The following is a 27,863-nucleotide window of genomic DNA, read 5'->3' on the forward strand; positions in this document are numbered from 1 at the left end:
TTCACATGTTTTTTCACATAGGATTTTTTAGTCAATGAGCTTGTTTTCTAGTGTTTTAAGAGTTAATGTACTTGTTGTATTAGAGAAGCTGTGTACTATTGCAGAGTCAGGAAAATGCTGGCCTAGTTTTTCGGTTCCCATGGGAGAGACACATACTTCCTTAGTTTATTCAACCCTAAAGGCCGAAACTCACAGACACAGTCTCAGACACAAACACAAATCTACTACATAAAATTCTTAATGCGCATTTTTTAATCAGTATTTTTTTTCTTGTTTTCCAGTAAACATATCTGAAACATCTTTAAAACAAGAAAAAAAAATACTTGAAAACCAAATCCTACTTTTGTAGGACTATAATGCTTGCCTTCATAGAAAATATCTTGATATACTTTCATTTGTCTTACCCCTCTAGCAGTTTTTTTTTATTTTATTTATCTTGTTTTAAGTATAAACTTCACAAAATGTTCCCACTATGAGTAAAATAAACAATAAAAAAATCAGTAGCCAATTTGGTAAGAAAAGTTGACTTAAATCAAGACATATTGGATAGCAAGTCCTTAAATCTTACAGTTTTGTACATTTATCTTGTTTTAAGGGAGATTTTTTTACTGAATTTTATGAAGAAAATTATATTTTTGCAGTGCACTCATGCCGTCTTGAACACTCCAATAAATATTACTCACAGAGAGCACAGATTTTAAAAACATATTCTGAACTTTCATTCTATGCTTTTGATGCTTTGTCTCCATGCTGTTTCCACTGGCTAAATAAACCTACGGTAACTTGGCTCTAGCAACTCTCACAATCTGGCTCTGATTTATTCAGTTCCTCAAAACCCTTTTCCTGCTGTTGCTGGATGTGTTTTGCTGTTCTTACTCTCCAAGAGTCTATTTTAAAGTTCAAACATGAGAAATTCATGATCTTGCATGCAGCGTTATTTCCCTCTTTGACAGCTGCTGTGAGTTCTCAGCCCCAGTGTCCTATCTGCAATGTCTAACGAACAACAACATGCAAGCTGTGAGATTCAGAGCAAGAAACTCGAGTTGAATTTAAGAGACAGAACGAGGCAGAAGACAGACTGACAGACGCATACAGAGAGAGTGGAGGACAAACGGATGTAGAGAAGGAAACAGATGCAGAGAGAATGGAAGTCGACAGAAAAAAAACAAAGTTGTAGAAGGATGCAGAGACAGATAAAGAGAAATTGAGAAAGTAGGTAATGTTTGGAGTTTTACAGTAAACAGACTGTGCCTGTAAGATCAATTTCAGTTCAGCCTAAAATGTAGGTAAGGCAAGGCAGGTTTATTTATATAGCACGTTTCATGCACATTGGTACTTCAAAGTGCTTTACATACAAATTAAATTCAGGATAAATAAAAAGTAATTATTAAACCAATTAAGAAAAAGTTATAAAAAAAATAAAATTATTAAAATTAATGAAAGAAGTAAAACAACAAAAAAGCAGAATGATTCAGTGCAATCAATAAGTGCCGCACAATGCTCAGTCAGAAAATGCACAGCTAAACAGATGTTTTTTTCAGCATGATTTAAATGTGGCTACGGTTGGAGCACATCTAACCTCTTCTAGAGATGGCACGCTGTCTCGCCTTATTTTGAACCCTTGGTATTTCTAACTGACTTGATCCTAATGATCTGAGTATGTAGGTCCTAGGCCATTGAGTGATATATAAACTAGTAATAGTACCTTAAAATCAATTCTAAATGTAACTGGAAGCCAATGTAAAGACCTGAGGACTGGAATAATATGCTCAGTCTTTTTTGTTCTGATGAGAATCCTGGTAGCAGCATTCTGAATGAGCTACAGCTGTCTAATGATCTTTTTGGGAAGGCTGGTGAAGAGTCCATTGCAGTAGTCCACCCTACTGGTGATGAATGCATGAACAAGTTTCTCGAAGTCTTGACTGGATACAAAACATCTAACTCTCACTATATTTTTGAGATGATAGAAGACTGATTTCATTATTGCTTTGATGTGACAACAGAAACTAAGGTCTGACTCCAAAATGACACCAAGATTCCTTACTTGATTTTTTTGTCCTTAGACATCTGGAGTGTGTTTTCAACTTGTGAATTTCGCCTTTATTGCGAAATACAATGGCCTCTTTCTGTATTTAACCGAAGGATGTTTCATCCAATTGTTAATTTCATCAAGGCACTGGCACATAGAGTCTATTGGTCTGTAGTATCTTGGCGATAGGGCTAGGTAGATCTGGGTGTCATCTGCATAGCTATGGTATGCAATTTGGTTCTTTTTATAATTTGGCCTAGTGGGAGCATTTACAGGTTAAACAGAAGTGGTGCAAGAATTGAGCCTTGTAGAACTCCACACATCATGGATATCCACTCAGATTCATAGTTGCATATGTTCACAAAGTAACCCCTCCCTTCTAGGTATGGCCTGAACCAGTTGAGGACTGTCCCAGAGAGCCCAACCCAGTTTTCCAGTCTGTCTGGGAGTATTTTGTGGTCTACATTATTAAATGCAGCACTGAGATCCAATAAAACCAGCACTGATATTTTACCTGAATCAGTTTTTTGCTGGATAACATTTTAATATACAACAGTTAGTTCAGGTCCTCGAATCTGATTGGACGAGAGACGTTCCATGAGCTCTGATGGTCTGACACCATCAGTACTCAGACGCTTCACTGTGTGTATCACTCCGCTTGTGTTCATGCTGTTCTAAACTAATGTGTAAGAGTAGTGCATATGTGTTAAGAGTTACTGGATAAGTGTCTCTTACGTGTATATTTTTATACAATTTTTTGACATTACATATGTTAGCCAGCAGGTAGTGGCAAATTATCATTTTTGTGTGTAATATGAGCAGTTGGTGATGTGAAGTGAATCCCTCTGTCATTGTTTACATATAACAGCGCTCCTTGATCGCTCGTATTACTACTACTACTACTACACAACTACAGCTAGAAAATAGCTTTAAACTAACAACTTTTTGCATTACGGTTCATCACAGCTGAGAGACACAACAGACAGATTAATTAAACAACTCACATAGGAGAGTTTCCACATAGGAGAAAAAGTACTGTTCACGGCTACCGCGAAATAGGGAGAATTGGATGGCTATTATCCAGAAAGCTGTCAGCATCTCTGCTTGGGTGTGGCAACAGATGATCACACACACTCAGTCTCTCTCTCTCTCTCTCTCACACACACACACACACACACTCACATCTATCCTTGCTTATCCAATAACTTGTTCGAAACAGCACAAGCCGTGATACTATTTCTGGAGTGATATTTTTGTATTAGGTTTGGATTCCATGCACAGATTAGTTTTTATGACCGTTCTCAGTTTTTTCTAAATTTTTTTAATTTACTTGTTCATTGAACTGGTGTATATAAGCAATATCACAATCGCAATCATGCTATATGGCCCTAAATCATCACTACTGTGATTACCTATGGCACGCGGCCTGTGACCGACTCACTGCAGTGCTGATGTAGGGCCATATAGCGCGATTGTGAGTGTGATATTGCTTAATTATCTTAATGAGTACCGTCTCGGTGATGTCGAAAACCAGACTGGAAATTGTCCAAGTAGCCATGAGTCTAAGTATTTATTCAGCTGATTGAAATCAGCCTTTTCTGTTATCTTGCCTATGAAATTTGAATTGGCCTGCAGTTGTTTAATATGCTGTAATCCAGATTTTTTATTTTTTTTTAGAAGGGTCTTAACAACTGCAATTTTCAGAGACTTCGGAAAAGTGACTGAAAGGAGTGAGTCATTCACTATATCTAAGAGATCGGTTTCTAGACAGTTCGCACTGTGAGGAGTGTGTCAAGACAGCAGGTTGATGTTTTAAGATACTAGGTTGATGTTTTAAGATACTGTACTGTTTCTTCCACGGTTTTTTCCATGAATTGCTCATTTCTGAAGTTGTTGTGGTGGGTGCTGTCTAACCTCAGCGCAACATGAGGACAAGCTGATTGCCATTCTAATGTCATTGATTTTTTACTGAAAAAAGTAGTTGCATTTGCTGTCAGAGAGCATTTCACAGGGAACCTGTGTTGGTGGGTTAGTTTGTGTCTCTACAGTAGCAAAAAGAGTCAGGGTGTCGTTTACGTTGCTGTTTATAATGTTGGAGAAGAAAGTCTGTCTAGCTGTGCCTAGTTCCAAATTAAAAGCAAGAAGGCTGTCTCTATAGATATTGTAATGGACTTAAATTTTTTTTTCCGCCACATTTGTTCTGCTTTTCTGCATTTCCTTTTCATGCTTTGCACTGCTGTTGTGTTTCTCCAAGGCGCATTACGTCTGCCAGTAATCTTCCTGGCCTTTACAGGAGCAATGTCATTAATATCGTTTTTAAATTTAGAGTTAAAATTATCAAGGAGAACTTCAACGGATTCTGCAGATTTACTTGGTGTCATAGATAAAGCCATCATAAATTGCACACTAGTGTTTTTTGCACAAAATTGGATTAACAATGCATGTTGTACGCAAGACGAGGACACCACTCTCTGAAATAACCGTGCAATGTGATAAGGTCATGTGACAACAGTTTTGGGTAGTGCTGGACTACATAATCAGATTTAAAATGTGTGTAATCAGGTTATACAATAGTTACTGTTTTATAGGTTACCCTATTACTTATAGATTACATTGCTTTATTACATTACATTGTAAAGGAGTATAAATCGTTACTTAGATCAAAACATTCAATAAGTAATCAGTAATAAATTACCAAAAAAGTGTAATCTAAAAATGTTTTGTTACTGATTTCAATTTTAGTTGTGCAATTTGTAATCGGTACAAGATTACATTTCAGAAGTATTCTATCTGTGTGTCAAACATAGTGAAATCATGTGATTACAATGTACTGTAGCATACCTTTGAATTGTATATCATGGAATAATGCCTACTGATTCACCATGCAATGTATTATATTCACTAAGCAGTTAGCTAATTTTCCATTCAGAACAAAGCCAGTGTTTTATTCAAATTTGAGCTAAAGGTTTTGGTATTCTGCATGTTATTAAAAAAAGCTAAACTAGAAACGGTGGCTGGGCAGGGTGGTATTACCAACGTGGCTGCTATGTGAACTAAGTTTTTTATTTACTTTTTATTTTAATGCACTAATAAACAGACACAGCCTAAGCAGGTATGAGGACTATCAGCAGAACCTTAAATATTGTGATTTGACATTTTAAGATTTACCTTAACAAAGTAACATCTTACCTCACACAATCTCTGCCTCTATCTTCACTACAGAACAAATGAGGGAAGAACATTTACCCGTAATATCAAGCATGTCAGATAGCCTTTTGGAAAGAGCACATCTGATGCTATCACGTAATTGGTATCGCTTTCACCTTTTATTGCGGTGGCCGCAAGCTGGATCACAAACGACCATGCTATCTTTTAAAAGGCAGGCAGTACAATAGAGCCTGACTTTGAATCAGTTTGCGTTGCCAGAGGATGCTGATTAAACAGACATTAATTTCCTCATTTCGCACCTATCACTGATAGCATAAGAACTCTAATAGGTCAAGCTCAGAACTGCAACTGGAAAAGGTCCTGATGCAAATGGCTTTAAATTGCAGCCTCTTTTCTACCACTGAGCAGCTGCTGGGCAGGTTAATGGAGAAGATTACTGTGCGTGCGTGTGTGTGTGTGTGTGTGTGCAAATGACAATGAGAACTTGTTTAATATGTAATAAAGCAATAATGGATATTAAAAATTACGTTTTATGTTTTTATAAAGTGTGTGTATTATATATATATTGTCAATATATATTGTTATTATATATATTGTCATGGTTTGAACAGAAACTAGACTGCTCTGACTTCTACCAGAGTGCAAATTGGTTAACATACTTGGAATGCAGTGATGTCCTGTGAAATGCCCAGTCTTTTCCAGGAATATTTGGGCAACATGCGAGCTCAGTTGAAACAATATTCATTAGGGTGTGCATATGTGTAGATAAGAAATATCACAAATGAGATATATTTCATGTCTCATTTTGTTTTAAAGGAATGTTACGTGTTCAATACAAGTTAAGCTTAATCAACAGTATTTGTGGCATAATGTTAATGCCAACAAAAATTAATTTAGATTCATCCATCCAAATCAAGGTTCCAGTGAGAAGTGAATGTGGACAATTTTTGGAAGGTTTAAACAGAAATGTGAATCTTATAGTTTTATAAAAGCACTTGCATGAATTATTCTGTTAAAACTAATGTATTAGAGCTTTATTGTTTCTTAAATCATAATAGTTACAGACATTTTAGGATTTATTAACATTATACAAAGTAAAAAATAAATAAAATTGGCTATAACTTTAAACAGAAAAGGTTAGGTAGTGATTTTATCACACTAAAATCATGTTTACACCCATATTCTTTGTCTTGTGGCTATACTTTTGAAATAGTGAAAGTTTTTTTGAAACATTATACTTTTTTAACGTTCAAAAATTGGTCCCCCATTCACTTCCTGTAATGTTTTGTAGTGATGAGGTGAGAAAGCAATGGATCTAAATGCAGCAATCCTTTAATCAACAACCTAAGATGACAAGAATACGATGAAGGTTACAAAAAAAAAAAAAAAGTCATCTGTTGAAACATAAATGCATGGAACAACGATCATAGAAACTTAAGAACTGACAATTAGTGACTGAAACTAGAGGGTATATATACAAACAGATGACTGATGAGGGAACGGGGAACAGCTGAGAAAGATGGAGGGCAGGTGAGTTATCAACAGGTACATGCTGAGAAGTGTAGTCCATGAGCACAGGGGAAAACAAAACAGACACTGAAGTGAACCAAAGGTGAGAGGGAAAAACATGAGGCAGTTTGTGACAGAAAAGATGGATGGGAAGGTAGTAGGGACAAACTGACTTGGAAGGATCCGGAGGATGCTCCAGTTGCCAAGGGGAAGTTGGCAGACGATCAGGAGACCTGGGAGGTGGCCTCGGGGCAGGGACAGGATCAGGAGGTGGTCACAGGGCAGGGACAGAAGGCCTAGGAGGCGGCCACAGGGCAGGGACAGGAGGCCTGGGAGGTGATTTGGTCGCAGGAGGTGGAGACTGAGGCGGATCTGGAGGCAGAGCAGCAGGCGTAGGGATTTGGGATCCTGATGGTGGAACTGGAGATGGATCCAGAGGTGGAGACAGGGGTGACTCTGGAGATGGATCTGTAGACGGAGAGGGTGGAGCCGTTGGAGGAGGAGTCTCAGGATGAAGAGCGGGCGATGCAGCAGGAAGATCAGGAGTTTGAGAGTCAGGTTGGTGGAGCTGCTGGAGGATCCAAGACTGAACACTCAGGAGAAGGAACCGGAATGGGGTCAGGCAGAGCCACTGGTGGACGAAGGCAGGGTGGAGCCGAGGGAAGCTCAAGTGGGCGGAGCCATGGAAGGTGGAGGGCAGGTGAGAGTTATCAACAGGTGCATGCTGGGAAGTATAGTCCGTGAGCACAGGGGAAAACTAAACGGTAAGGTAATGGGGAATAACAACCAACCAAGATTTTTGCTTTTTTTTTTTTTTTAAGAAAAGGGGCAAGTCAAAATAAATGTTTGTGGTAAACAATATTATGCCACAGGTGCTGTTGATTGAACTTAACTTGAACCCGGAATAGTCCTTTAATTAAATTAATTGTAGACTAATGCATAAAGGGATAGTTCACTCAATAGTTAAAATTCTGTCATCATTTACTTACCCTCATGTTGTTGTCCAAAGTGAAATGTTCCATTTAATTTAGTTAGGAAACTCTACAGGGCTCAGGCTGTTCAATTTCTGTCACACCTCAACGTATCCCAATCAGACAATTACACGCTTCTATCAAAACACATTAAACCAGTACTCACCACAACAGCTTCAATTCAAGTCCAGCAGCTCAGTCTTGCATAGCATTCATCTTCTTCCTCCCCACCTTCACCTGTTTAGATCTGCTTTACATGGGGGGTTTGATGAGGAGGAGTGTGGGGCCGTGACTATGCACGCCTGGCCCCAATCGGGCTAATCAGCAGAGGAGAGGGATAAATGCAGCCGGATGCAGCAGTTCGGGAGCAAAGAGATCCACACGGCAGCAGCATTTGGCTCTCTCTCTCCCGAACTGCTGTATCCGGCTGCATTTAACCTCTCTAGAGCTGGGGGAGGGGGACAAGGGGAGGTGGAAAAAAAGAGAAGTGTGAAAGGGCAAGGCAGAGTGAGAGAGAGAGAGATTGATAAAAAAAATTGCTCTCCAGTTCCCAGACATGCCGTCGCCTGGTCCTCGACCACCCCTCCAACCTCTAGCGGATAACAGCCGCTCCTCCCCAGGTGGACCGGAGCAAGTCCTCTGACCTCTGGAGGATGGAACATCCCTCCACAGTCTGGCAGCCGGTAGTAAGCCCCTCCACCCCTGGCATCGGCTCCACCATTCTAGGCAGCGAGCCCCTCCTCCCCTCATGGATGGCGGCCATTCCTCCGTGTCCAGGAGGCTGGCAGCAACTCCTCCGTCCCCCAGCGGACAGCTGCGGCTGCTCCTTTGGGCAGACGGCAGTGTCGAGGGCTCCATGGCATCGCATCCCTCCTACTTCCTGGGCTTCGGCACCAATGTAACAGGGTTAAAAATGGGAAAGGAGGAGGCGGGAACTGGCTGAACAATCAAATTAATATTTTAATAAGAACTAACAAACACACACACACAGCAGCTGCTCTCTCCCGAACTGCCACATTCGGCTGCATTTATCCCTCTCCTCAGCTGATTAGTCCGATTGGGGGATGGGCGTGCATGGTCAGTACCTGGCCCCACCCTCCTCCTCGTCATTGGGGGTTAACTGATTTTGTTCAGTTACAGTAGCAGCAGCAAATTGACTAACCAATAATCTGACCACAGTAATCTAAAATTAAGTCTCTTCTAGAGTTTCATAGGATATCTGAACAATTTCTCAAACAGTGCCTAGATTCAACAAGACATCAAATCTGCAATAAAAAGAATAAATTATCTGACCTATGCAATCTAAATTAATTTTATTTATCTATACTCTGTCAGCAATTGTCTTGTTTTTGTCTATGTTTGTTTCTCCTGAGATATTTTTGGAGAAACATTTGAGACAACATATATTAAAAAGATACGTAACTGAGTCTCCTGTGAAAGGGCAACATCTGAGCAATAAAATTGTCCTCTTGTGTTCCAAAAGACCAAGAGAGCCAAGTAGACCATGTGCCTATGATCTGCAAATCCGAAAAGTTTATTTGGTCCAACTCTCTCACTTTTAATTTCTTTCATTTTTGCTGATCGTTATCCTTCTTTTTAATGTTCAGCTCGGCTTTCAAGTTGAGTTTGTATTACAACCTTGGTCTGACAGCCCTCTCCTTCTTGTTATCTCTTAATGTGCTGATTTCTGTTTTGTGTTTGAGTGCATGGTTCTGTTGTGTTTTTTGTCTGCCATGCTCTCTTCTGACCCAGCCCACTTGTTTCCTCTTGTCATGCATCCTTGTTTAGTCCTTGTCATGTTGATTGTCTGCACCTGTCCCTCATGTGTCTTCATCTATATACGGTGCATTCTTCCTCCTGGGTTTGTCAAATCATTGTTTGTCCATTTGTCTGTTCCTGTTCGGTCCTTGTTATAATTTTTATTCTGGTATATGTTTAGTTTGTTTTCTCTCCCTATTAGAGTTTTGTATGTCTGTTTGTTAACATTTGTTTAATAAAATATATTTATTTTCAACCATTTCTGCTAGCACTCCTGACAGTTTGATGCAGTGTTGCATCTGGCTTGTGTTTGTTCTTACCTCCCTTCTGCACTCTAATTTCAAGATCTCTAAAGCACAGCAGGTGCACTGGCCTCAGATCAGAGGTACTGAAAGTATGTGCAAGTACTGAAGATTGATTAGAGCCATTGGTTTTCTGCAAACACTCAACATTGCACTGTTTCATAAATATATCAGTGTTTAAGCACATTCATTTTTGAGAGGACAGCAGGCAAGTAATTTCAGAATGATTTCCACCGTAATCAGCACCTGTGTTTATTGTTGTGCTGAATACTCTGGAAAAGATGTGGTTTCGCTTAGTGAATGCTTAAAGAGAATTATGAAGCAGATGCTTAATGATAGCAGTTAGAGATTCAGATGTGTGCATATCTTGGTGTTGAGAAAAGAGATTTTCTGCACACAGCTCTGACAAGATGAATCAAGGGATTTTTCATGGTTGTAGGTGTGATTTCCTGGGGCAAAGATGGAAATTATGCAAAATATAGTGCAACAGCCTAGTTCTAGAAGTAAAAATCCATTAATTTTTTTCTTTATAGGGGAATTGATTTGTACCTTAAACTCAAGTAAACAAAGTGTTATTCAATGGTATATGCTTCTATCAGTCTGCGTTATTTCAACTTTGTTTTAAAAAAATCTTGTTTAATAGCAGAATTTCTGATGAAAAACGACAAAAGAGCTCTTCTGCGACTACACACTTCCACAACGCACTGTGAATGACGTCTCCTTATACTCTCAAACAGAATATTTTACAATAAACTTCAATCAATAGTTTTGTATGCTGACTCGTTGTTCTGACGTCTTGTACCTTTGACTTTTTGTACAATTTTCATATGCTTTTTTTTTTTTTTTTTGCTTCAAATCTAATGTTTTATTGTTATGATTCACCTCTAAGCAGGTTGGTTTGGTTGATAGCTTAGAACTCTTTTAAGAAAAAATTCTTGGGATAAAAATGTTTGAACCAATAAATTACTTTTCTGTCTGAAAAAATTGGGCAGGAACTGTTGCTCTAAAGGGGATGGATTTCAAGGGGGGCAGATTTGTTGTTTGCTCACATTTAAGAACCTCATGGCTTGACGAGTTTGGCATATTTCCCATTGAAGCAGGAAATTGGGGCAGGACATAATCAAAGGGCTTAACCCTTTTTAAACTAGCCAATAGCTTTTATGTCACAACTATGAAAAATGATTTGCTACTTGCTATTGCTTGCTTAGGAAGGTGTCATTAGGGTGTAGGATACCTTGCACGCATTCTACCACCATTATATGTAGGAAATAAAGGAAATGCGACATTTAGAAGTGAACTTAGGGTATTGAAATATGTGAGCTATGAGCTAAATTAAACTGTCCTTATTGTACCTTATTAGGTAATGAAATGTATAACGGAATTAGTCGCGTTCGACAACCATTATAAATTAGATCAATAACAAATAACTCGATTATTTGTCTTAATAGATTCTCCACCATTGAAATCGTAATACAACGTCTAGTTGTATCAGCTCACAATTTCTACTGTAAGGAATTAGCTTTAATAAGTGAATTATGCTCTTATTGAAGTGATATTATTCTCATGGCTTGTTTAAAATAGTATCACACGTATTTAGGTACAGCTTTGAAGCTAAATCTTTTAGAAACAGGGATTCGATTATTTATCAGAATATACCACAGTCACGTCGTCTTTGAACCCAGACAAACTTTATTACTATTCTAAACATAAATCTAATTTAACACATATATACATGAGACAGGTTTGTGAGAAGTGTGACAGAATGTGAAATAACTGATCAGTACAGTGAAAATGAACTTTATGGAGTCTGTTGACAATACCTGAAAAACCATTTATCCTTCTTTGAGTCTAAATAATTTTTCAATCGGATTACCCAAATTATTAAATTAATACACCAGCACTTTGAGCACAATATTGGAGATGTACTTGCGTGTCTTTATGGTGTTTTCCGACAGTTGAGTTATGGTCCTTTGTTTCAGACTCTTAAAAATTGGACTTATATGAAAAGATAAGATTCATCAGTAATCTGCTAAAAATTAAATTTAAAGACAACACTAGTATATATTGTAGATAGCCTCAAAGCTAATAAAAATAGACTCAAAGCCACAATCCATAAGGAGGGTTTTAAGTGTTGCACAGATTGTTGCTGGGAGCGGCACAAATCATTTGGCAATTGCAAGAGTTCAGTGAATGGAACAAATGGTGTGAAGGTTTGAGGGGACACACACACTGGACTCTGTAATTATGTGCATTTGTGTTTTAATGTTTGACTTTATCTGTGGTCTCTCTTATCTCTAAGACCTCTGCAGCTCTGTTGAGTGTGGACTGGCAAACAAATCTCAAACTCATGCACACATTTGTCCCCCAAACTATCCCAGCCATATGGCTTAGTATGCCGGGCCCTACAAACCAATTTGTCCAAAAACTGTCTTTTTAGCCCCATTCTGCTCCATGCTAAGCCTGCTTAACCCACTTGACCTGATGCCAATCTTTGCCAGTTTATGTGCCAATCCTCTATCCCCATGCTACTCAGCTTCAGTGCCTTTCACTGTTTAATCCAAAGCCCCTCTCTTCAGTCTATTCCAACCTTCAAAACTGAGAACAGCTCGTTGCGCAAACTACAGCGCCGATTAAATGTCATTTTTGGATCATTAGCTTTTTCTTAGGGTGTTTAAGATACAGTATGTGTTGCTTCCATTTTCAAATGTCATGACTTTTACTTTCAGATACCCCTACTGATCGCTCTCTTTCAGCTCTAATCCCTTTAAAGGCAGCATTCAAACTTGCACACTGACTCATTGTGTCTCAGATCACCGCCAATCTTGGCATCTGTGATATTTGCAAAGGCCAAGAACTCATTGCAAATCAGTGTATTTGGGCTAAAGACCTTGTTTCTTTGTTATTGTCACAAAGTTGACTTGTAACAACAAACTGATGTCAAGTGAGTTCAATGGGCCCTTTTCACAGACTGTGATGGTGCATTTGCGCCTTGATTAGCAGCGTAAACATTGCTAACTTTTATAATTGGCAATTATTTGAATTATTTAGTGTAAATTTAGGACATGATAATTTGTATTATTTTACCCTAGAATTAGTTTTATAAAAACAAGTGACCACAGATGTGATGAGGTTTCCAATACAGCTGCCGAAAGAGTGACAACAAATTTGCCATCTGAATCGCAATCTTTTTTTTTTCTTCTTCATTTGGAAAGTTGTGGAAACGTAATATGGCTGAAATATGATGATGTGTGTGGGTGTGTGTGTCCCTATAGGAAAAAAAAATCTAACTGAAGATCAAACTGTAATAGTGCTGGCGGGAACCAGCTGAACACTCAAAATAGCATTTAATTTAAACAAAAAGACACAAACATAAACAGCTGCGTCTCTCTCTCTCTCTCTCTCTCTCTCTCCCGAACTGCCGCATCCGGCTCAGCCTAATCCCTCTTCTCGGCTGATTAGGGGCCAGCCGTTCGCACTCAGGGCCCGGCCCCGCCCCACCATCCTCCTCATCAAACTTCTCCCTCATTTGCCTCAAGCCGGGGATCCCCCGGCATGACGTACATCCTTTCCATGCCTGCCTGCTGGCAGACTTTCCCTGCATTTCGAGACCTAGGAGGGAGACAAGAGGAGGGGAGAGGTAAAGAGCAAGGCAGAGCGACAGTAAGAGAGAGAGGGAAGATAGAGAAAAAATTGCTCGCCGGTTCCCAGACATGCCGTTGCCTTGTCCTCGACCACTCCTCCACCCTCTGGTGGACGACAGCCACTCCTCCCTGGGCGGACCGGAGTGAGTCCTCTGACACCTGGCGGATGGAACGCCCTCCGTGTCCTGGCGGCCGGTAGCAAGCCCCTCCGCACCTGGCAGAGGCTCCAGCACTCCAGGCAGCCGAAGCGAGCCCCTCTCAGACTGTGGCCGTTCCTCTGCATCCAGACAGCAACTCCTCCACCCCTCTGCAGACAGCCGTGGCTGCTCCGTTGAGAGGACGGCAGTGGTGAGGACTCCAAGACAGCGCATCCCTCCTCCCTCCCGGGTTCCGGAACCAATGTAACAGGGTTTAAAATGGGCGAGGAGGCAGTAACTGGCTGTCAGTCAGTCAAAATAATATTTAATTTAAACAGAAAGACACAAACATAAACACACGGCAGCTGCGTGTGGCTCTCTCTCTTAACAACCCCTGCATCTGGCTCGCCTTATTCCTCTCCTCGGCTGATTAGCCTGATTGGGAGCCGGCTGTGCGCACTCACGGCCCGGCCCCACCCTCCTCGTCACACAGACTATTTAGCAGAGACAGGCCACGTCTATGAAAATGAATGGCAGAAATTTTAATTCCCAAGGGATGTAGAAAGTCCTGCCTTACAGGTAAAAGAGCCAATCACCTTTTAGATACAGACATTTCCTGTCAATCAGCTTGAAAACGTGCAAGTGCATGCATTAGCTAGACAAGCCAGGAAAATAGCATTTTCTGTGTGATCTGAGCTAAAGAAGCACAATTTATGATACCAGTGTTGTCAGAATTTAATGCTGATTTTTAAAATATGTTTTTTGATCGTAATTTTATCCAACTGTTTTGGAAATTTCGGTCTTTCCCCATTCAAGTAGAAAGGAGCTGTAGAAAAATAGCTGCCCAGCCTGCCCAAGAGTGTTCCAAAGATGGCTGCCAAGTGAACTGACCTTGAAAGAGACTTTGGTAAAATCATGATTGTTTCAACTAGACAAGCAAGATTAAACTAGATAGGTTTGTCAACAAAAACTTTGATGTTGGCTTGACAAAGACATGTCTGAAAGTTAGTTAAAAAAAATATAGAAAGAAAGAAAGACAGAAAGATATACAGAAAGAAAGCAACAGACAGAGAGAGTTAAGGCCTTGTGTGGGTTTGTTTACATTTGCAATTTAAAAATTTTGAATAGTCTTGGCTTTCTGAACATTCCGTTAAGGCACAGTCACATTTACCTTTGCATCGCGAAATTCCATTGGCAAAGAAGGCGTGGGCGGATGTTGAGTGCATGTGAAACCAGCCTTTTTTTAATGCTGCATTTTATACTCTGTGAGAGAGAAGTTAAAAAGAAACTCGCCAAGATATCCTTGTCCATTGTGAATATTTAGTGTAGCTGAAGCACCGCCCACATAGTCTCTGCCAAACCAAGCTTGAACTTGAACTTCTACAATGGGAAATTTTTTGAAATTTGTGCTAAATTAAAGATTGCGCAGATTCCCATTGAGATTACGTATTTCGTTTTTTTGCCCATGAGATTTTGCCATGCAAAGGTAAATGTGACTGCCCCTTAGGTCTAATTCAATGGGATTTGGGTTATTTTTGAATGTCCGCTGTGCGAAAAAAACATTATTCTGATCAGTTAGAAAAGTCGCAACCCAAGTCAGAATTGCCTGAAGGTCTGTGCCAAGTTCAGTGTATATAGTTTAAAAGCTCTTGGATGGATTAAATTCAGAAATGTTAATCCTGTTTTAGGGATTTTGAAAAGAAAAACAACAATATAATATAGCTGCGAGCAGCGATGGCAGGCCCAAGCCGGTGGCACCGCCACCCCCGTGCCTTTAGGGTCGCTGTGCACGATGGGCAATAACGTAACCTCGCTTTGACCGTCGAGAAGACGTGTGCTGTAGAGCTCGCATCAGCGTGGGCTCTGCAAAAGTTCGCATGGAGGGCACATATCAACCACAAAGTATGTGTGAGCACCCTTCCGATACCTAAAATGAAAAATGAGACACCCTACGGTCTCATGGAGTTAATGGACACACGAAATAAGTACACAAGACTGAAAATTCATATGAAGTGTGCCATTTGAGACAGGGACAGTGCCTAGGACCGTGAACCACAATAGTCACATCTATGAGGTAATTCAAATGTAGAATAATTTTTGATGTCATAGGTCAATATCTTTTGCAGCACTTAAACGTGTTAATCCAGAAGGCCAGTATTTATCCGGAGGTGTCTGTTCAGGTTTATTAATGTAATTATAATTTACGCACTGCTGAAGTTTCATCGAGATCAGTTAATGTATGCAGAAGTTATAACACACTTCCTTGCTTTTATGCTGCCTTTATGTGCTTTTTGGAGCTTCAAAGTTCATTTGCAATGTGTTCCACATTCAAACCAAAATATCTGACTTTCTGTTGGTCTGTTTGTTCACTTGAGACATAAGAGGGTGATTTAAAAGCATTTTGAAAGTGACACACTCCCTTCTGCCAGTTGGTGGCGCTATAACTTTGACTCACAGTAGTCACATCCATGCTGCGACCGGCCTCTTCCCGCAAACACACTGCTGAAGTTTCATCGAGATCAGTTAATGTATGCAGAAGTTATAACACACTCCCTTCTTTTATGTTACTTTTGATGTGCTTTTTGGAGCTTCAAAGTTAATTTGAAATGTGTTCCACATTCAAACCAAAATATCTGATTTTCTGTTGGTCTGTTTGTTCACTTGAGACATAAGAGGGTGATTTCAAAGCATTTTGAAAGTGACACACTTCCTTCTGCCAGTTGGTGGCGCTATAACTTTGACTCACAGTAGTCACATCCATGCGACCGGCCTCTTCCCGCAAACACACTGCTGAAGTTTCATCGAGATCAGTTAATGTATGCAGAAGTTATAACACACTCCCTTCTTTTATGTTACTTTTGATGTGCTTTTGGAGCTTCAAAGTTCATTTGAAATGTGTTCCACATTCAAACCAAAATATCTGACTTTCTGTTGGTCTGAGCTAATGACTGTAAATTAGAAAGTTGTTCGGCCCGACGAGATCTAGAAGTGTTCCGAGTTTCATATTATTACATGCAAGCATGTTTGATATATGGACAAGTGTTTGAATCCCATTCCAGGTGTCGCTGTCGAGCCCCCTGCCACGCCCGGGTACCAGATTCAGCCCGGCCCTGATGGCCGCGGGTTCTGACCTGTGTGCAAAGTTTCAAGAGTTTTCGAGCATGTTAAGGGCCCCAAAAGTCCCAGAATTTAAAATCTAAACCCAACAGAGAACCCCCTCCTCACACACACACACACAAAAAAAATTTGGCAGGCCCATTCTGTCTGTCAGACAGAGAGACACTGAGAGAAAAAACACAGAAAGGGAGGAGGAGGGTCACTCAGAAAGAGAAAAATTTTAAGAAATCCACATTCAAACCACAATATCTGACTTTCTGTTGGTCGGAGCTAATGACTGTAAATTAGAAAGTTGTTCGGCTTGACGAGAACAATATACACGCCGAGTTTTGTAACTGTAGATAGAACTAACTAAGTTATAACACACTTTATGTGTCCATTTTTAGTCCTAAATCAATTTCCTCGCCACGGCCAAACCGTTCGAGATATCAAAAATCCGTCCGAATGTAGCATCCTCAATGTCTTGACTTCATGCCGACCGAGTTTGGTGGCGATTGGATTCATTCTCTAGGAGGAAAATATATATTTCCAGAGCACGTGTTTCCAAACAACCCATAATAGACGACTTCCTGTTGGGCTGGCGTAAAACTTAGAGCACGAAAGTTGTTCGGCCCGACGAGATCTACAAGTGTACCGAGTTTCATATCATTACATGCAAGCATGTTTGATATACGGACAAGTGTTCGAATCCCATTCCAGGGGCGCTGTCGAGCCCCCTGCCACGCTCGGGTACCATCTTCGGCCCGGCCCTGATGGCCGCGGGTTCCGACCCGTGTGCAAAGTTTCAAGAGTTTTCGAGCACGTTAAGGGCCCCAAAACCTTGAAAAACAAAAATAAAAGCATTCTCATTCAACAGCCAAATCACCCCCTCCCCCAGACACAGAGAGACGTAGGGTCAGTGAGAGAGGCAGAGAAAATTCTCCAAAACATCCACATTCAAACCAAAATATCTGACTTTCTGTTGGTCTGAGCTAATGACTGTAAATTAGAAAGTTGTCCGGCTCGATGAGAACAATAAAAATCTTGAGTTTTGTGACTGTGGGTCAAAGTGTAAAGCAACCCCCCACTTTTGTCAAAAGGTGGCGCTACTGAGCCCCTGCACCACGCCCGTTTCTGAAACTTTGCACATGTGTACTGGCTAATAAATGTGATGTGTCTGTCGAGTTTCATGCAATTTCAAGTATGCTAAGAGTCTCAAAAGCATCAAAAAAGAATATTCAACTTTGAAGCGTTGCCGCTGCGACAGTATCGAAGATATCAATAATCCTTTCACATGTCTACATCTGCCGTGTGTTTACATTATACACCTAAAGTTTTAAGTAAATCGGGTAAAAATAAGTGGGTGATTTCAAAGCATTTTGAAAGTGACACACTTCCTTCTGCCAGTTGGTGGCGCTATAACTTTGACTGACAATAGTCACATCCATGCGATCGGCTTCTTCCAGCGATCACGCTGCTGCGGTTTCATGGAGATCAATTAATGTATGCAGAAGTTATAACACACTTCCTGTTTCTCTTTTTGCGGCATCATTTCGCTTCTCGCCACGGCCAAACCGTTCGAGATATCAAAAATCTGCCGGCAATTTTTCATGCTCAATGTCTTGACATCATGCTGACCGAGTTTGGTGGCGATTGGTGGAATTCTCTGGGAGGAGTATTCCAAATTCCATTGCGTGCGTTTTCAAACAACCCTAAATAGACGGTTTCCTGTTGGCCTGGGGTAAAAAGTAAAAGTATGAAGGATATATGAAACGATGAGATCTATACGTGCATCGAGTTTCATATTATTACATGCAAGCGTGTTTGAGTTATAGACCAAGATTTCGGACCCTGTTCCAGGGGCGCTGTCGAGCCCCCTGCCACGCCCGGGTACCAGCTTCAGCCCGGCCCTGACAGCCGCGGGTTCTGACCCGTGTGCAAAGTTTCAAGAGTTTTTGAGCACGTTAAGAGCCCCAAAAGTGCCCCAATAGTCGTAAAAAAAATAATAATAATAATAATAATAATCCTAACGAAAACAATAGGGTCCTACGCACTTTGTGCTTGGGCCCTAATTAGCTTTGTCAAGACAACATAATAATGAACATTAAAACTGTGGTCTTTGCTTAAAGGGATAATTCACCCTAAAATTGAATATTCTCATTGATTACTCGCATTTATGTTGTTCAAAACCTGTATGACTTTTTTTCTTCAATAGAACACAGTCGGAGATGTTAGGCAGAATGTTCAGTCTCAGTCACCATTCACTTTCATTAAATGGCTAGAAGTCAAAATGTATCAAAATATTTATCAAAATTCTCCTCGTTCTGTTCCACAGAAAAAAGATTGTCATGGGTTTGGAAGAGCATTAGTGTCTGGCTTGGTGTTCTATCACGTAGGGGATTTGTGCAGGAAATGCCATGGTGGAAGGTCATATGCTAATTTGCTTTGTTTATATTTCATTTTTGTTCATAGATGTAATGGCAGTGTTGACTTTGGGAATTTCAATTCTAGCAACTTTTTATGCTTGGCTGAGTCATTGGTATTGTGTGCAATGATACACAGTTAGTTTATTTGGTTATTTTATCTCACTGCAAAATGTCATATTTTAATCAGTGTTTTGTCTTAATAATACAAAATATTTTAAGCAAGATAAGTTTTCTTTATTAATATATTAAGGGTTGCTTTCAGAGTATACTAAGTTTATTGGCAAATTTATATAAACCAATGAAATTATTTGGTAAAACTTTGCAAAAACAAATTATGAGGTTTATGCTTAAATAAAGAAAACAATTACCAGTGGGGTAAGAAAAATATACTTAATTCAAAATGTATTCCCTGAAAACATGTTTGGTTGTCTTTATTGTGTTCCTCAATTAAGTTTATATTTCTATTAGGATGTTTTAAATATTTTTATTGGAAAACGAGACAAAAATACTGATTAAGGAAACTATTTTTTGCAGTGCTAGCAGTCTCTCACTCTCCCACTCGCTAAGTTAAGTTGCTTTGAGCATACAAAATGGTTTAGCTTGACAGATATTCACATGGAATGGCTGTTATTGGCAAAACATTTTCAAAGTGCACTTGTAGCCAATTGTGTTATTGCTAATCCACAATATTTCAGTTAATTCATTCTAATTTCCCTTCCTCTAAATAGGTACCCCTTCCCCACAGTGTTCAGTACCTGTAGTAAGAAGGATCTGGTGATGAGTCTGGAGAAGGGGGTGGGCATGTGTTTGTATAATATGCCTGAAGTCAAAATGCTCTACGGTGGACAGAAATGTGGCAACGGATACATCGAGGAAGGAGAAGAGTGTGACTGTGGAGAGCCAGAGGTATGAAAGAGCCACACACTTCAAAGACCTCTTAACGTCACTACACAGCAGGTCCCAGTCTCTCTTTTGGTTGTCAGGATTCATCTAAATTTTATCCGAATCCAGCTTCATATACAGTCTTTGGTGGGGTTTTTTTTTTTTTTAATTTTGCAATTTCATTTGGTTGGTTTAATATTCACAGCCCTGCTGGAAAATATCTCATGCTGTGTTTTGGATGCTGGTCCCCAGCATTGGAAGCTAATATGCTGTCTACAACAGCAAGACCTCCCTGACCAACCAGCTTTATCTGAAAGACCATGCTGGTCGACCAGCGTCACCAGATACGTTTTACATGGTTATGCTGTTTCACCAGCAAGACCAGCAGCAGACCAGCACTAACCATCAGTAAAAGTATAGTTCAAATGAAAATGATTATCATGTTGTTCCAAGCTCATATGGCTTTCTTTCATCAAGGATAGGTTTATGCAAAATAATTGGAACAACGTGAGGGTGAGTAAATAATAAAAGATTTTTTGTTTTTGGGATAACTATTCATTTTCACCAGCCTGAACTAGCATGGAAAGTCTTGCTGATCTTAGCCTTTAACCTCAAAATCTGTTCCAGAATTTATATTTGGAAACAACAACATATTCTCATATCTGTAAAGATCTGCTAAACACTTGCTAAGTATCTACATTTAAACATTATAAAATGTGAAAGAAATTTTAAACAGCCCAATCTGTGCAGAAGTCACTGCCATGTCTCTAATCTTATTACAGGTTCTGGAGGGAGTCTTTGAAATTATTCATAGTTAGTAATTTCACCATGGAAATCTGAATTTAACATTAGAGCATTGCTAAGAAATCACAAAATGTCCAGCTTTTCACAGGAAGGAATACAATATTGTAATATTTGCACAGATTTTACCTGGTCAGGATTATGTTTCTAGATGTTGCAGATGCAAATGTTCATAGCTTCAATTCATGTAAAATAATTGAGAAAAAATTCTACATGTATTTCTGTAATATAAGTCTATGGCTATGTACACACCACAAGCCAAAGTGTTCAATTTTGATTTTCTGCTCCAATTTATTGGGTCTTTATTTTTTTAAAGATTGTTCACATACAGGGTGTTGTGTGTCATGTCCATAATACTACCAGCAATTTTCCTGACATTATTCAATATTATATCAAATTTATCATTATATAAAAGGTAACTTTGGAATTCCACTCTTAAATCTATACATTAACCATTTTAACATATATTGTAATGTAATGCGATGGAAGTATAGATCGAGGTCTAGCATGAAAGTCTAGCATGAAATCTAAAGTCTAAGATCTTTCATGGAGGAAAGTCTGCTTTTAAACTGGCACTCTGGCTCATGAGCGTCAGTGATCTCACCAGAGGGAATGAGGGAGGAAGTGAGTAAAGAGCAAAGAGAGAAAGCTCAGCAGCAGGACTTGAGTGTTGGGTAGAAGGAAGAAAGAGCCCCCCAACTAACTCTGACCTAACCCTTCAGCACCTCTCCCAGTACGTACCAGGGCCTTGTTAAAGAGGAAATGAGGGGGAGAAAGGGAGTGAGGGAGATTAAAGAGAAAAGACCTAATGTCATGATTTTGGGGTGTATGAAATAAAAAATAAAAATGTGATTTGAGGTCTTCGTTAGCTTCTTTGGAGGATAACTAAGTTCTCCTACTTTACCACCCAGGTCACCAGGTTATGTTGTGTTTGGGTGCTGGTCCCTCATCAAGGGATGCTGGTGACCTTATACAAGCTTTTAAACTAGCTTAACCAACTTTATAAAAAAAAGGCTATGCTGGTCAGCCAGCTTCACCAGGTAGGTTATGCTAGTGAAAAGCATTGCTATGCTGGTGCACTAGCTATACCATCACCAAACCAGCACTAACCACCACAAACCACCCTAGACCACTAGAGGAACTACATGCTGGTTAAGCTGGACTTGGTATCAGGTCTTCCAGCCTGACAAACTCAAAAATGCCTAAAATCAGTCAACAGACCAGCCTGTGAGACCAGCTAAGACAAGCAAACCTACTTAGGCTTGTTTAAGCTGTTTTAATCAGGATTCACTCCTCTCTATCTTTTCCTCTAATTTTCTCCTCTGAGATAAATGTCCTCTTTCCTTCAATTGTGTTAGGACTCCGACATCCCTGTCATTTCCACCTTGGGTCAGTGATGATGTCACACACTTTTACACATGTGCAAACAAACACAGTTCACTGATATCAAGAGTTCAGAGAAAATTACTTAAAAAAATATCAGAACAATGCATCAACTATTTATTTAAACCAGACATGTCAACACACACACACACACACACACACACACACACACACACACACACACACACACACACACACACACGCACACAAACCCACAGCAACTTTTCCAAAAAAAATTTGGTTTCCATGGATGCAAAGAACTGGTTGACATAAGGGAATTTTCTAAAAGAACACAAACACCACACCTGGAATTAATATCCAAGGCATTGATCAAACTGGACAAATGTTCAGTTTTTTTGTTGCTTTCCATTGTTTTTCTTTTTCCTCTAGTTGACTCATGCCAAATTAAAGGGGTCATATTTTATTCTGTTTCTCTAGCCTGATCTCATGAACATTACATGGCAACATTTTTGCTAACTAAATTCTGTGCCTTATTGCATGTTTCGCTGCAGTCTTCTAGTGAAATGTAAGGGGGGTTGTCAAAAGCGAGTATAATAGTGTTGAATCAGACAACGTTTTTAAGGTGAATATTAGATGAAGATTTGAATGAGTAAAATGTACCACCATAACCTTAAACTTTAACCAAAATCTAACCCATAGTGTTCTAAAAAAATTAAATGAGAGGTGAACAAAACAGACATCCTTACCCTAAACCAGGGGTTGGGAACTTATATTCATGAGTAAAAAGTTTGCGAGCTCCTCGTCCAGATGTATTTCATATGCAAGTAATTTTGATAATCTACACGCAACAGGTGAGTGACCTGTAAGACGTCTCAGAGTGACACATGACAAGAAATGCTGTTAGTCAAAAAGACGCGCTTGAAGAAACACACTTTATTTTATTTTTAAGTACAGACAAAAGAAAAGCCCCCAATGCTCGAGTCTGATTCTGTTTGTCCAGAGGCGTGTAATGGATCAAGCGAATGTAAAGAGTGGATCAAGCAAATGTAGAGAGTTATCGCTCCTTTTTCTCTATTTCATTCAACTGAAAACTGCTTGGAAGAATAATATAATCTATGAGATTGCTGCAAATTATCTCTGATCATCTCGTGAGGTGCTGTGAGTTTAGTTTGCTTAATTTCCATGGAGCAGTTCACTCTTACATATTGTGAATGCAACTCGCAGGTTCAGTAATATATACAGGCATCTTTGTATTAAAGAAACAAAGAAGAAAGTGATTAAACCTTAAAGTAATACAATAGTAGTTCTATTTTACTTTCTATAGGCAGCATTAACTGAATTACCAAAACGCAATGCAAACACATTCGATAGGAACACACATTTGACAGCATTATTTTAGGAACACAGAGGAATTTATTGGGCTTATTTATTAAGGTGATTATTATAATTATCTTTACATTTATGATTGTATTTAATTCTAAATTTGTAGGCTATAAGTCATTTTCACATGTTGCCGCAGACTGATACTTGCGTGATGGCAAATGGGGCCGTTGAAGAAGGTAAATGTTTGGATTTGTGGAGGTGGTTATATATAAGATTTTTAATCACTTAGTTATTTTAATAGCTTTTTTCATTTAGTTTAAAGTGCAATTTGAATTTAGATATGTCTTTTGTTTAAGTTCATCGTGTTTCAATACATTGCAGGCTGAGTGCCATAGGTAGTCACAGCAGTGCTGATTTAGGGCCATATAGCATGATTGCGAGTGTGATATTGCTTATATACAACTGTATATAACAGATGGCGTTCCCTTTGCGCCGTCTGCCGAAGCAGACAAAGAGCTGCTTCGAACATCTAAAGCTCTGCGTGCAGTCCAAATAGATATGCAAAGCATGTAACGGACACAGCAACGAAAAAGCTGGGTCTGCCTCCTTCTGGGGCAATGCTTGCAGGTTCACGTCCTGATCCCTGAAGGGGGTCGTAGGAACCTTGGGCACATAGCCCGGTCACAGTCTTTGGATGACGTGAGTATCTGCCAGACCGAACTCAAGGAAAGTGTCGCTGACAGAGAACGCTTGCAGGTCCCCAACCCTTTTGATGGAAGCTAGCGCTATCAGGAGGGCCGTCTTCAAGAAGAGCTCAACTTGAGTCAAGTGGCTTGAAGCGGGGTCTCTGAAGGACCGAGAAGACCACTGAGAGATCCAAGGAGGCGAACAGGCTTGGCCAGGGAGGGTTCAGCCTCCGGGCTCCTCTAAGGAACCTGATAATCAAGTTGTGCTTATCGTGGGGGGCCTCGATAGCGCCTACATACACATTCAAGGTGGATCAAGACAGCCTCCCCTCCAACCTCTCTTGCAGAAATGAAACCACTGACCGAACTGCGCATCTCTGTGGGTTTTCAGACTGGGAAGAACACCAATTTGAACAAGCGCCACTTTAGGGCGTAAAGTTTCCTGGTAGAAGGAGCTCTGGCTTGGTTGATCATGTCTATGACCGCAGGTGGTAAGTCACTCAGATCTTTTGCGTCCCATCCAGGGGCCAGACGTGGAGTTTCCAGAGGTCTAGGCGCGGATGCCAGAGGGTGCCCCGTCCCTGGGAAAGAAGGTCCTTCCTCAGGCGAATTTGCCAGGGAGATCTGAGAGTCAAGTCCGAGTGGGCCAGTAAGGAGCCACTAAGGTGACTTGTTCCTTGTCCTCCCTGATCTTGCACAGAATCAGTGCAAGAAAGCTCACTGGGGGAAATGCGTACTTGCGCAGCCCCAGGGCCAGCTGTGTGCGAGTGCGTCTGTCCCGAGAGGGGCATCTGTCAGGGAGTACCAGTGCGGGCAGTGGGAATTGTCTTGGGAGGCAAAGAGATCTACCTGTGCCATGCCGAACCGGTCCCAAATCAGCTGGACCACCAATCCAGGAGCAAGCGGCAAGTGCAAACCCCGTTGAGAGGTACTGTGGTGACCACGACACATCTGGACACCTGCTGTAGGGGGACTCCAGTCCACATAAAACAGAGGTCTGTCCAAGGGTTGAAAGTCTGATGGCAGGAAGGGGTGATTAACACACAGAATGAGCCGTGGTACCATGCCCATCTCGGGACACAAGTCTGAAGCCAGTGCTGAAGCAGTCTCATATGCATCAACCTGAGCGGCGCCCCAGGAGCCTCTGGAACTGTTTTAGAGGAACCGCAGTGCCGTGCTTAATCCTGAGGCATGCTGTCATTGAGACTTAATCTAACTCCATGCCAAGAAAAGAGATGCTCTGAACCGGGGTGAGCTTGCTCTTTTCCCAGTTGACCTGAAGCCCTAGACGGCTGAGGTGCCTGAGCACCTGATCCCTGTGAGCACATAGTAACTCCCGAGAGTGAGCTAGAATGAGCCAGTCATCGAGGTAGTTGAGTATGCGGATGCCCACTTCCCGTAGCGGGGCAAGGGCTGCCTCTGCGACTTTCGTGAAGACGCGAGGGGACAGGGACAGGCCAAAGGGTAGAACCAAAGGAAGGGTCGGTTTCGAGGCAAGATGGAGACAAGGAAGTACGCATCCTTCAGGTCTACTGCCACAAACTACAGTTTGTGTAAAGCCCGGTTGAGAACTCGCAAGTCCAAGATTGGCCACAACCCACCGTCTTTTTTGGGTACGATGAAGTAAGGGCTGTAGAAACCCTTCTTCATCTCGGCTGGAGGGACGGGCTCTATCGCATCCTTGAGTAGCAGAGTTGTAATCTCTGCGCGTAAGGCGCTGCCATTTTCACCACGCATCGTGGTGGACCAAATACCGCTGAAACAAGGCGGGAGCCTGGCGAATTTAATTGCGTAGCCGAGTCGAATGGTCCTGGCCAGCCAATGCGACGGGTTGGATAGTGAAAGCCATGCAACCAAGCTCCGTGTGAGGGGCACTAGAGGGACAATCGGTAGCAGGTAATAACACGTCGGTAGGCCAAAGTGTGTCCCGAGGCTTGGGTGCTGAGAAAAGACTCAAAGCACTTACCTTGCTCCGCAAACCCGGAAGGGGGAGGGTTAAAGACTGAGAAAGAGATCCTGGAGAGGCGCCAGTTGTCCTTTGTCTTTGAAGACTGTAGTGTACACCTTTGCATGAAATCTTCAGTTTTTTTGGCAATTTCAATCATCGTATAGCCTTCAAATCTCAAATCAATGATTGATTGATGAGATTCTAGGGAAAGCTGTTTATTTTCTTGTCATTTTTGACCTAATATTGACCTTAAGACATGCCAGTCTATTGCATACTGTGGCAACTCAAAAACAAACACAAAGACAATGTTAAGCTTCAATTAATGAACCAAATAGCTTTGAACTATCTTTGATATAATGGCAAGTGATTTTCTAGTACCAAATTAGCAATATAGCATGATCACTCAAGAATATGATGTTGGAATGATGGAAATGGGGCCTGTCTAGATTTAGACTTATTTAAAATAGTTATTGTGCTGTTTTTTACATCAGTAATGTCCTGACTATACTTTATGGTCAGTTGAATGCCACTTTGGTGAATTAAAGTACAAATTTCCTTCTGAAACAGCAAAATCTGTACATTATTCCAACATTTTGGTCGCCAGTGTACGTATGTATTTTATTTATAGTTTGAGACTTGGAAATGCAATATCTGTATCTAATACCGAGGTGTTTTTTCCCATGTCCAGGTATGGTGTCCAATGTGTATTTTACTGTTGAATTGTTTTATGTTAAAAAAGAGAGAAAAATGTGAGTTTAATGCAACTGCATTCCAGATAAAATTAGTTCTAAATCTGTTGTGGAAGAAAGTGGCAGTTTGTGACTGGAAAATGCAATATCTTTATTTAATACCAAGGTATTTTCCCGTGTCCAGATTAAATACACCATGCATAAGATTAAATGGTGCCTCTGTGTGTTCTCTGGGGAAAATAGCCAAGAAAAAGAACAGAGAGAGGGGTTACATTTACAAGTAATTTAATTGAAAGTCAATAACAGTAATCTGATAACAAGAATTTAAAATGTAATATTACACTACTTTTTGTATTTAAAGTAAATAGATTACCTTAATTAGATACTTTGTAATAAGATTACACCCTGCACTGTTGTTACTGTACTTTTATTGTTATACTTCAATATGTCAATGACCATTGTTACGACTGGCTAACCGGTTCGCAATGTAAAATCTGGGAGAACTGGGGAGGGCAAAAGCTTTGCATTGTCCCATAGTGCATAACCAGAATTAATCTGCCTAGAACAGTCCCACCACTATATGATCTGCACATTCCTACTTTAAACCCTACAGAATGCTTTGCATCATTGCATCTTTGTCTGTGGTAATTAACAGTTTCATGGCCACAGATGCTGTTGATAGACTTTGACCTGATAATTTTGCTGTGGCCAAGCGATTCAAGATTTTAGATGATACAATGGTGTACAATACCTTTTATAGCCTTTGTCATCCATGTGTTTTTCAGGAGTGTATGAACCCTTGCTGTAACGCTACAACCTGCACTCTCAAGGGAGATGCTGTGTGCGCCCATGGACAGTGCTGTGAAGACTGCCAGGTACTTTTCTAAAACTCTCCCGTCCCTCTTTCTCATTCACTCTCTCTTTCTCTGTCTGCTAAAGAAAGGCGTGGAAGTCTCATTCTCTTTGGCTCATTAATAAGCGCAACATGAACCAACATTAACACTCCAAACATAGACACTGAGTTTCCTCTCAGGCCTCCAGACACATAAATCAGAGAGCTTCATGTACTGAGTGAGGAAAGAAGCCAGAACAGGGCCCTTTTCTCTGTTGTGGTATACCCCAGGGACAGACCCCAGAGCGGTTCTACACATAG

At 40.5% G+C, this 27,863-nt stretch overlaps 1 protein-coding gene across 1 annotated transcript in view; it reads left to right on the plus strand.

Moving 5' to 3' along the window:
• adam12b (ADAM metallopeptidase domain 12b) overlaps window positions 1–27,863 on the plus strand; it is a 165,662-nt gene that overhangs the window by 114,484 nt on the left and 23,315 nt on the right. Inside the window, exons 12-13 of the mRNA XM_052153684.1 lie at window positions 19,766–19,943; window positions 27,496–27,585. Of these exons, the coding sequence (XP_052009644.1) occupies window positions 19,766–19,943; window positions 27,496–27,585 (268 nt within the window). The remainder of the gene's footprint in view (window positions 1–19,765; window positions 19,944–27,495; window positions 27,586–27,863) is intronic.

This window comes from Xyrauchen texanus, chromosome 22 (assembly GCF_025860055.1).
Source record: "Xyrauchen texanus isolate HMW12.3.18 chromosome 22, RBS_HiC_50CHRs, whole genome shotgun sequence".
Lineage (NCBI taxonomy): Eukaryota > Metazoa > Chordata > Actinopteri > Cypriniformes > Catostomidae > Xyrauchen > Xyrauchen texanus.